At 36.8% G+C, this 12149-nt stretch overlaps 1 protein-coding gene across 1 annotated transcript in view; it reads right to left on the bottom strand.

Moving 5' to 3' along the window:
* sff (BRSK family serine/threonine-protein kinase sugar-free frosting) overlaps positions 1-12149 on the bottom strand; it is a 43583-nt gene continuing 31434 nt past the window's right edge. The window contains 5 exon segments of the mRNA XM_089737538.1: positions 1-7626; positions 9337-9418; positions 10399-10458; positions 10839-10966; positions 11460-11591. Of these exon segments, the coding sequence (XP_089593664.1) occupies positions 7469-7626; positions 9337-9418; positions 10399-10458; positions 10839-10966; positions 11460-11591 (560 nt within the window). The 3' untranslated portion in view covers positions 1-7468.

Raw genomic sequence — 12149 nt, 5'->3', positions numbered from 1 at the left:
TATTTTCAAATGTATTTTTTTTTATTTTTTTTCAATATCAACCAGTAAGTTTATTTAAAGCAATTACAATGAGATTCAATAGCGCAGCGTACACACATTTACAAGTTCAATTACATAACGGATATAAATACATAAATTAACTTCTCTTCGAAAGCTTAATGGGTCACAGACATTTTTTTTCGCGTTTATCGGAAACTCAAATAACAAATTCGTCCATTTAATTAATTGTCGAAATCAAATAACGAAATTGTATAATTATGGGCTTCATCTCACGCAAACAGCATCAATGACACTTTTCAAACTGAATACTTACACGTCTCAATTCTCACAATAACTGTAGACTTTGGAAATTAAAAGTGAATCGAAAGAAATAATTTTTTTTTTAAAAGATATTTTTGGTGTTTCGGACTTTGAATAAGCCAGGTATCAGTTTAACGACAAAAGGTTTGTGTGCCAGTAAGTTAACACGTCTTTACATATATATGCATGGTATCAGTAGTTACAAATATTTTATGAACAGATAGGAGTAGAAGGGTTATATTGATAATATCCTGAAAAGCACCCCACGGTTTTTTACAATAAATCAATTTTTCTTACACTATTTTTAATTCAAATTTATTACCATTTATTTTAGTTGGATTTTCTATAAAAGCGTATTTTGTTAGTTTTTTTAAACTATCGTTTTTCAGTACAACGGCTGCCTTGCCTTTCAAACCGAAACGCATTACTGCTTCATGGCATAAATAAGCGGTATAGCCTGCTACCTACCAGCGTGATAGCCAGTCGAGAGAAACCCGACTTTTTGACATCAAACTAAACATTGACTCAAGAACCAAGCGATAATTCAAACGCAAATTAACTTTCCCATTCAATACTAACATTCTGTACAACGACATCCGATACGGCTTTCGTATTTTGTCAGTCCCAATTATCATTACAATAATGACGCTAAGTTATATTAACAAAAAAAAAAACTTCACTATAGATTAAACATAACAATGCAAGGTATATATGCAAACTAAAGGAAAAAATATATTTGCATATTTTTTTCTTTCTTTTTTCTTTATTTACTAGTGACCCGCCCTCGCTTCGCTTCGGAAACATTAAATTTTATTATTGATAGCTGAGTCCCGCGATGTTACCCGCGGTTATTTTCGTACCGCAGGTGACACCGCGGGGCGAAGCTAGTCTAAAAAAAGTAGCCTAAATTACTCCTTATATCATCAGCTACCTGTCGGTGAAAGTCATCAAAATCGGTCCAGCCGTTCCAGAGATTAAAAATTGTAAAAAAAATATTTTGGAGTATGTACCGTATATATATATTCATATGCATGTAGTAAAAAGCGGTTATTATAATATTACAAACAGACACTGCAATTTTATTTATATGTATAGATAATCTGTCGTGAATTTCCTTACTCGAAACCAGACGTGGCACATGAGAGCGAAGTATAAATAAACATGATATCATTTTAAGATCCATTAAAAAATCTAACGAAAATATAAAGATTACTAGTTTTTCAGTAGCAAATGTAAAAAGCGGTTATTTCAATATTACAAACAGACACTCCAATTTTATTTATATGTATGTAATCGGTATCTTGCAAGCGACTACCAGCATTGAGGTAACAGTTCTTACAGTCGAGAGGGGGTTTGGGGGGAGGGGAAATATATAGACAACCCAATGTAGAATTGTATGTGAAATTCTATTGTGTTACTTTATCGATACGAACGGACTAGTGATGTTACTGTTAGAGTTGCATTTGGGCCGAATTTTATCGTGGATTTTTGTGTCGAAGTGTAAAGAGCGCGCCCTATCACTAGTTTAAGAGATAAATAGGCAATTTTGGACAAAAAAAAGACATTTTGATTTATGTGACGCATTTCACTTGATAAACAGTAGGAACAAACTTAATTTTTGAACCTCACACCGGTATGTTTTTTAAACAAAGTAAACTGGAAACATTTAATTAAAACATAAATAACCAATTTAGCACCAAATTAAAAACAAAAAATATAACCAAAGAACACAAAACCATTTAATTAATGAAAAACATATCTAAAATGGAAGCATAAAAAACAAAAAATTACTTATATGCATTATGTATACACATATAATCCATTATATATATATTATGTATATTAAATTATGTAAAAAAGCATTATGTCAATTACATACATTCTTTATACAAATTACCTATCTAAACGGATTATTTCTAGTCATTAGGTACACTTACTTACATTGATGGATATTTCAAAAATTTTCAACAATAGCTTACGAACGAATAGTTTTACAAAAAAAAAACGGAAACCATACAAAACTTACATAATACAAACATTCGCATGTCTGTTTGTGTGTTTACAAAAATATACACATACCTCTGATTCAGACTAACGGTAAAATAATCCAAAACTTAATGTGCGTTCAGAACTAAATTGCTTATATATACACTTAAAATATATATTATACAATTGTATTATTATTTAATTAATCACAATCCACATTTAATTCGCGAAGTTCTCGTCAAACGCCAAAGATAACAAACAAAAAAAAACAAACTAGATCCGAGTTCACGTGCCTCTAAGTGTACGCATGACTATTCATGAGCAACTATGAGCACTCCCGTCTCAGACACGCGAAAAACTCATATGGACAAGATAGATTTTAGCCAAAAGTGTATTTGTATTTGACAATAGTTTGCACACGCGGAATCGTTCGCCTATCATTTCTATAATGAATGATTTACAGTGCAACTGTTTTTTTATTGCTTGGGTGGATGGACGAGTTCACCGCCCACCTGGTGTGAAGTGGTTACCGGAGCCCATAGACATCTACAGTGCAAAACACCTACCTCGAGACATAGGTTCTAAGGTCATCCGACCCGAAATAAGGATTTCTTGTTATGGATACCAGGGACCAACTTTCCGAATGAAATACGTACTTAACAATTGTTCACGATTGACGTCCACGGTGAAGGAATAACATCGTAACAACGTAATATAAAATCGAATTAGCAAAATTATAATTTGCGTAATTCCTCGTGGTAGGCCCTCTTGTGAGTCCGCACGGGTAGGTACCACCACCCCGCCTATTTCTGCCGTGAAGCAGTAATGCGTTTCGGTTCGAGGGGCGTGGCAGCCGTTGTACTGTAAGAACTGAGACCTACAACTCACATCTTAAGGTTCCGATCACCACTTAACACCAGGTGGGCCGTGAGTTCGTCCAGCCGTCATCAAACACTACCCACTACAAAGTCCGAGTTCATATGTATTTTAATAAAAAAATCACGTACACGTAAATAAGTCGCAAATAAAAAAAATATAGTTAAAACATTCTCCATTAACAATTCAAATCAGATGTTGTGTTGAACAATTTCGCAAACGCATTGTTGTTAGAATGTGTTATTATTTATTTATAAAAAAAATATTGTTAGATTGTGTTATATTTGTCCATAAAAAAAAAAAAAACTTGCCCATATTCAGACGAACCTTAACGCGCAATCCATAACTAGACAACACAAAAGTCTGCAAAAAAATAATATATATGAGGCCGTCAGCGCAAAAGTGGCCAAACTTTTCATATTTCTGCTTAGGTATATATTGCAATTTATTTAAAACATTATAATTGTTTGATACAAAACCGGCCTATCCCTAGTTTCACCCATAGATAACAGATGGCTTTGTAAACATTATTTTTGCGCGTATTGTTTTTGTAACGTTCAATTTCTACCTGTTTATAGATTTAAGAAAACTGCCAAGGAACGTTTGTGCAACAAGGCATGTTATAAAGTTAAGGTTTATTTACTAGATGGCACTACGTGGGAATGAGGCGTTCGCTCCTGGCCTTTTCATTTTTCATTAATATAATTATTATTTTTAATTGTATTTTTTGACTTGTTTTTCCTCTATTGTAAATATTTTTAATTAATTAAAAAAATTGAGAAAAACAAAAAAAAGCCCGCAGAGTTTGTTTCGCCGGTTCTTCTCAGGACTGTGGCTTTTTTTTGGAACCGGTGGTAGAGTTAACATTGTTATTTATATTTTGACATTCAACAAGTGTGTCATACTGACATCTAAGTTGAGATAAATGATTTTGAATTTGTATATCCTATGAGGCAGTTTAAAAAAAAATTATTATCTCCATACTAACTATGGTAAGCTTAGACCACTGTTGCGCTGACTGACTCATATATATATTTGATTATTAACATTATTCAATTTCACATATACTTACTTCATGTACATATACATATTATATTTTGTAATAAGTTTATCATTGCAAAAATACAGCGCTTTTTTTTTTAAATCGCCTTAAACTACATAGTGTTTTCAGTACATAATACATTATTGTAGCTTTATTTTTAATATTATGGGCGGTTTCATATCTTTTCATTTAATGGAAACAACATTTTAACTTTACATAATAATAATACATTAATTTAATTTTAGCTATAAATTACAGCATTTTACACATTATTTACGATTACCATACAAATGAGATTAGCCCCTAAAACTATTTAAACTTGAAATAGGGTAAAAACAGTCAGGTTTGCCGCGTAAACAATATAGCTTCAAAATTTCCTTTAAACAAAATTGTTTATCGGGATCTATCGGGATGTGAAATTTGATTCATTCATGTCGAGTTTTAACCAATATCACTCTCATAAATATTTTAATTTTGAATCAATTACGTCAAAAGACATTAATATGTTAGATCGTCACTATTGGAGTGATTACGTAAGTTCCGACTCAGAATTTATATTAGATTATTTTATTTACTTCTCTCGAACACGAAAGATAAACGATCAATCAGTATTCCAGCAGTTCACGATTGATACATTAATATTAAAGAAAAATAATATAATGTGAGCACGTTAATATTGATTTTTGATTTCCAAAATTAATGCATCAATAATAAGATAAATCGAAGTCCGCTATCGGAGCTACTCTTGTTAACGTTTCAATGTACTAAAAAGAGACAACACACAATCCGTACTATTCGCTACATAGTTGAATAAAAATACGCCATTTTTATAGGTTAGTGACAATTTGATGATTAGCCGTTTTGGATGTGCCGTGATTAATATTTAGAAGATTTGTACAAATTTATAAAAGGACCATTCTTTTTTTCTACGCAACAATACATTTAAGCAAAACATTAAAGCTTCTTTATTTAGGAAACTTAGTTTTAAAAGAAAGAATTTAGTCATTTACAGACAAAATGGCGCGAAGTGTTTTAATTGTGTCGTGTTGTGGAAAAATTTGCTATTATATGGCGTGCTTCAGTTTGATTGAGGTTTTCAAATTTTTCCCGACGTTTCCCGGCACCGTTCACAACATCAAATTATCAATTGATTTATTTTTATTTACATAATATTAGTAACTTGAAAGCCAACATCTTCCTAACTAGATCGGAATGCAATTTCAATACATATTAAATTATTAAAAAGATAGCCTGTAAACTCATTGTATTAAATGACATTTGTTAACCGTTTTAATCCTTTTAAAATTTTAATGACAGAATGAGCGCACACAGTGCCTAAAGGCCTCAATTTACACGATCCTATTACAAATTCCGTAACAAAACTAGCATTATTGGAAATCGATAGAGTTCCACTCATACTCTTCACAAAATCCTTTTCTTTTTAATGTCGCCTATTTCTTCTGCAAGGCAGTCTTCCGTACCGATTTATATACATATTATACAATTGAAATCTCGACCGGATCTTTCGATAATGGTATTTCATTCGTGATAATTTTATTCGTTGAGTGAAATAAAAAGTACATCAGTTGAAAAGTCTTACACCGGAAACGGGTAGGTAATGAATTAATCGCCAAAATGGTTACGTCAATTTAATTGACAATCATTAATCTAAAATTATTTAGGAAGCTTTGTTCGTGTTTAATTAATGGAAGTACAAAAAATTTGGAAGATTTTATATTATTTAAAAAATACATTTACTCGATTTATGAACGCTTTAATTAAACACGGAGCAATGGCTGCTGAATGACTTTTAAAATCAAAGCAATGATTTTTTATTATTTTTCAACTGGAACGAATTTTTATTTAATTTACTATGTTTACTTCTCTGTGCGTTAGTAATAAGTCTCCATTCGAAAATGAATAAATTATAATAAATTTATATATCGATTCCACGATATTGTGTTTAATTTTTTTGGAATTGCATTATTAAAACTACAATGGCGGACATAGCGCGTTGTGCGTCCCCGGAAACTGCTGGAAGCATAGCAAATCGTTCATCCTCTTCTAATGTTCGCGTTAGAAAGAGATAGAGAGAGATATTCAATAAAGGCCCGTATTTTAAGTCTCCATTTGATGATGTAATAAAATAATACGAAGTTGGCGCGCAAACTTTACGAACCACTATTTCGTTAGGCGTGACGTCACTAGCAGCTAAAATTAATTTCGAGCTAACTATATAACCGTTTTCATGTCGACAACGTGATGGGAATAACTGAACTACAGAATAATGTGAATGATTCGCCTTAGATGACTGCACAGGTTCCATTTCCCCGACCAATACTCGTTTGCTAACTCGACGTGTCCCCAGTGTGCTTGGTCCGAGTTTTGTATGGAGTTGGAAAATTTTCCTACGTTTGCCGCTACGGGCGCTGTTCCAACTGCATACAAATTTGAGTTAACTTTTACGCTATCGAGAACGTTAAAAAACTTGGACTAAGCACACTGATATATGGGTCCGATAGTCAACCATACAGTCGTTATACAAAACGCACAAATATACAAGATATACAAACGTCACAAAACTGTCGTGTTATTTGTACGTCGACAGGTGAAAGACTATTTAGGTATAAGCGACATTTTTGCAACTTTATAGCAGAGCTATTTAAAGCCCGTTAAAATTTGGAAAAAATATGATAACAGAAAAACTTTAGGTATTTCAATGGAGTAAATTTGATTAAAGTTCAATTAAAAATATCGAACTGTGGATGCTGATACCAAATAAAAGGGACCTTTAATTAAAAAGATAAATGGCGCGTGTTAAGCGAAATGTCGCTTCAACCAAATCGCGTTTCATCTCTCGATATGTATGTATAATTAGCCTTATTAACAATGTAACAAATATATTTAGGAAACAAAAAACAATAAAAAAATTAGTTGCCGTTCCTAATAATATTTTTTTCTATTGTTTTTTTCTTCATAATCAAACATGTCATAAAGTACACATAATGTTTCTAATTTACGTATTGATTGGAATGAATTTATTAGATCGTTTTTTTCTCTCTAGTAACAAAATCATATTTTGATTAAAAAAAAATATATATGTAGGTATTTTACGTCAATATGCATTCATATTATTATGAATTCGATAAAACAAATGATTTTTCGTTTCACGTAGTAAAAACCGACAATATCGTTTTTTTTTTATATTTTCGTATCGTTCAAAACTCTTTCGTGTCGGGGCTGGAGCCGTTTGCGGGACTAGTCTCACGCGATGGTCGTGGTCGGAGTGACGTCACGCCGATCCCTCAGCGAGTTGTTCCTCCGAAGGGCGTCCTTGAGTGACGCGTCGCGGGCCTCAAGCCCCCGGCGCGGCGAGGAGGCCGCCTCCCGGCATTCTGACGACGAACGTTTTGTGTGGGTGCCTTCCGAGAAGCGGGCTTTTATTGTCGCGTGCGAGGGCCGACGGAGGCGCGCTAAAGGAACGCTTCAGAGGGACAGCTGACGCGCGGGGTCGACGACCTCACGTGAACGCGTCAGATTGCTTACCCCCCACTTCAATACGCGCCTCAGTTTGAACGGTCAGGCAACAGTTACAATTGAGGACTTTCTTGCCGTAAAAAGAGGGACAGATCCAATTTTTTGCCCTTACTGTTTCTTTTGTCACCTACAGTTTTGATTAAAAATAGGGCGCTATTGATTGGGTTTGATGTATGAACGAGGCAGATCCGACGAAAAACAAGCGGGCTCTAACAAAAACCTGCCTCTTCACACATTTCATTTGTTGAAAGTCCATTGTCATTAGTAACAAGTCAGTGCATCTTTTTTTTTATTGCATATATGTATGGGTGAGCTCACAGCCCACCTGGTGTTAAGTGGTTACCGGAGCCCATACAACGTAAATGCCGCCACCCACCTTGAGATATGAGTTCTAAGGCCTCAGTATAGTTACAACGGCTGCCCCGCCCTTCAAACCGAAACGAATTACTGCTTCACGGCAGAAATAGGCAGGGTGGTGGTGCCTACTTGTGCGGACTCACAAGAGGTCCTACCACCAATAATCAAGCAAATTATAATTTCGCGGATTTGATTTTTATTACACGATGTTATCCCTTCACCGCGGAAGTCAATCGTGAACATTTGTTACGTACGTATTTCATTAGAAAAATTGGTACCCGCCTGCGGGATTCGAACACCGTTGGATCGCTAGATACGAATGCATCGGACGTCTTATCCTTTAGGCCACAACGACTTTTTATCATTTTAATCATTAAAATCTCGCGTAATGAGCTAGAATTCGTGTTGAGTCCCCGCGGACCCCCTCTGCCCCCCTATAGTGCGCCTCTGTGTAAATGAAAGCAGTAAAAAAAGCATTAGGTGTCTATTGTCTAGATAGTAGAAATGGGTCGAACTAGGTAAATCAGATATTAGGTCCACCTGTTCCTAATCTTAAGAAATATCTAATCGAAATACCTAATCCACATAATCTTCCTAATCTCATTTACAACCAATACTTTACTTAGCAAGCAATCTCAATCTGCCTATTCGTAATCTCAAATTCTGTGTTCGTTATTAGGATTTTATTAACTGTGATTGTTGGATCATTATTTGAATGATTAGTATTAGGCTTTCAGGGATTGTGAGATACATTGCAACGTGTAAGTGAGTGAAATAGCGCAGGAACAGGTGGCAGTGTATGCTGAACATTTGATTTTATGTTTTAAGAATACGAAGATTAGGTGGAATACGTGGATTATACACATTGACCAAAATGGGATTAGGTGCAGCCTAATCTCGTAAAATACTTAATTTTTTTTTTTTATTGCTTAAATGGGTGGACGAACTCACAGCCCACCTGGTGTTAAGTGGTTACTGGAGCCCATAGACATCTACAACGTAAATGCCGCCACCCATTTTGAGATATAAGTTCTAAGGTCACAGTATAGTTACAACGGCTGCCCAACCTTTCAAACCGAAACGCATTACTGCTTCACGGCAGAAATAGGCAGTGTGGTGGTACCTACCCGTGCGGACTCACAAGAGGTCCTACCACCAGTATAAAGTACTCGGGTCTGTTCTAATAAATCCGACTCATCTCTACTAGATAGGTATAGATCTCTACTAGGTATATTTACCGGGTATATCACGGCCACAACTCATGATCTCGCGGTCGAGAGATGCTGAGGCCGGTTCCGCCGGTCGTCTCCTTCCGCACTGCTGTAATTGATCAGGGCATCCGATTGGCATGAGGTAACACACAGGATCTCGTCTTAAATGAACTTCACACAAGTGAAACCTTCAGAATTGCCGTTTCATTCGCTAAATTCTTATACATTAGGAGATATTTATTCGCGAGGTATATGTTCCGTAAATATGCTGCGAATATGGAATGGTAATTTACATGTCGTGGATAACGACTTCAGTAATATTAAGACATTGTCTTGATAATTCTTTTAAATAATAAAATGTTGTTTTGATAAATATCAAAAAATTTAGGGTAGACACGCCGTAACGCCAGGGTATAAAATGGCGGTCGGTCGGTCGGTCGGTCCGGCAGTCAGTCAGTCAGTCAGTCAGTCAGTCAGTCCGCCGCTCAGCCATCCCTGGCGTCGTCATATATATATAGGATTATACGAGACAAATTAAAAACACACTTCGGGCGTAGTTGTAATAACGTATATTTTACTTTTTTATTAGTCAACTAGCGACCCGCCCTCGCTTCGCTTCGGAAACATTAAAACACACATGAAACAAAAAAATAAATAAAAAAAAGTAGCCTATGTTCATCAGGGACAATGTCGGCTTCTAATGGAAAAAGAATTTTTCAAATCGGTCCAGTAGTTTCGGAGCCTATTCGAAACAAACAAACAAACAAATCTTTCCTCTTTATAATATTAGTATAGATATGTCGACCACCCTTACAAGGGACATTCGGTTGGATACCTACATATACTATAAAACGTCCGTTTTTGATCCATTCATAATGTTAATTTTCGAAACTTGTTTGGTTTTTGTTTACCTATTTTTAATATACATTTGTTTTGTCAGTCTCCTGAATAAATAATCATGGTACAACGCTATGAGCCGAAATTGACATTATGAAATTTTGAGAGCAGAATCCATCCTAGATCCTTTCTCGCCTCTACCTGCGTGCCTGCTGTTCTACCAGTTTCGGGTAATGTAATAATGACACTTACTTTGTAGCCACTCGAGCCGCTGGTCACCGAAGAGCTGGACCCTAGAAGATGTGTCCCGTTCTGATTGGACACGAAGAATAATATAAATATAATAATCTATCTATAGTATAAATATAATAATCTATCTATAGTAAAAGTACCCCACGCTTCTTTTTAAAATAAAATCAATTTTTTCATACACTATTTTTAATTTAAATTTATTAAAATTTATTTTCTATTTTTTAGTTGGATTTTCTATAAAAGCGTATTTTTTTTTGTTTTTTTAAACCATTATTTATGTAATATACCTTTAAGAGATAAATAAATTATTATTATTATTATATATTTATTGTACGCAGCCTATACGCATCCCGGATCAGTTGATAATGTAATTACCGGGATCCGTGGACATGATGGCGTGAATACTGTCTCGCCGACTTCTTTAGTCTGTGTGTGCGTACCTGATCGAGTTGGTCTATGGAGGTGTGGCTGGTGGGCGTGGGCGCCGGACTCCTGGAGTCGAACATTGAGGAGTCGCTGTCCGGTTCCCCGCCCAACGCCTCCGGACTGTCCGGGATCTCGTTGGAAGCTGGAGCAGAGGATCCGACTTAGAGACTTTCAACTTTGACCGAGGGACCATGGGTGGACGAGCTCACAGCCCACCTGGTGTTAAGTGGTTACTGGAGCCCATAGACATCCACAACGTAAATGCGCCACCCACCTTGAGATATAAGTTCTAAGGTCTCAAGTATAGATACAACGGCTGCCCCACCCTTCAAACCGAAACGCATTACTGCTTCACGGCAGAAATAGGCGGGGTGGTGGTACCTACCCGCGCGGACTCACAAGAGGTCCTACCACCAGTAAAAAAAATTACAGGAGAGCGTTGTAAAGGTTTAACACTTGGGATATTTTTAATATTAATCATTTTTGCAACATTTAACACCAGGTGGACTCTGAGCTCGTCCACCCATCTAAGAAATAAAAAAAAAATTGTAAGTTTTGAGACTATAACAGTTTTAATGCGAGAAGACGAAGTGTTGTGATGTTGATATGATGCTTAAGTAGATAAATGAAGGTACCTGCGGGGTGCACGTGCCGGCGGTGCGCGCAGGGCGAGGGGGGGTGCAGGACGGCGTGCCGCGTGGCGCCGGACGCCCGGCTCACGGCCGCCTGCACCACCTCGCACACGCGACGGAACCGACGGATGTTGCCTGGTGATGTCACACGTTTGCTGTTTTTTTTTATTGCCCTTGTAGGCAGACGAGCACACGGCCCACCTGATGGTGAGTGGTTACCGTCGCCCATGGACTTCAGGAATGCCAGGGGCAGAGCCGAGCCGCTGCCTACCGCTTAATACTCTCCACAAGCCTCGTTAGAAGAAGGACATGTCATAGCGCTCGGGAAACACTGTGGAGGGAAGCTCATTACATAGCCGGATGGTACGTGGCAAAAAAGACCTCTGGAAACGCACTGTGGATGACCGCAGTGGCTCCAGGTAGTATGGATGAACTCTACTCCGGTGGCGGGCGGTGTGATGGTAAAAACGAGATGACGGTATCATCTCGAACAATTCCTCAGAGCACTCCCCCTTCAATCGAAGCCCGTAGACATCAACAACGTAAATGGGCGCCAGCAATGCTATGAGGACAGCCATTTCTTTTTCTCCTACCTAAGCTGATGACAAGTGGGTAAGCTCACGGGGCTCAAACCTGACGAGGTTGCTAACACTAGCGGTAGTAAGAGCAGTGCTTCGCAGAATCTACCACCGG

The sequence above is a fragment of the Bombyx mandarina genome, chromosome 23, assembly GCF_030267445.1.
Source record: "Bombyx mandarina strain Sakado chromosome 23, ASM3026744v2".
In the NCBI taxonomy this organism is placed as follows: Eukaryota; Metazoa; Arthropoda; class Insecta; order Lepidoptera; family Bombycidae; genus Bombyx; species Bombyx mandarina.
This window is presented reverse-complemented; position numbering and strand designations above follow the sequence as displayed.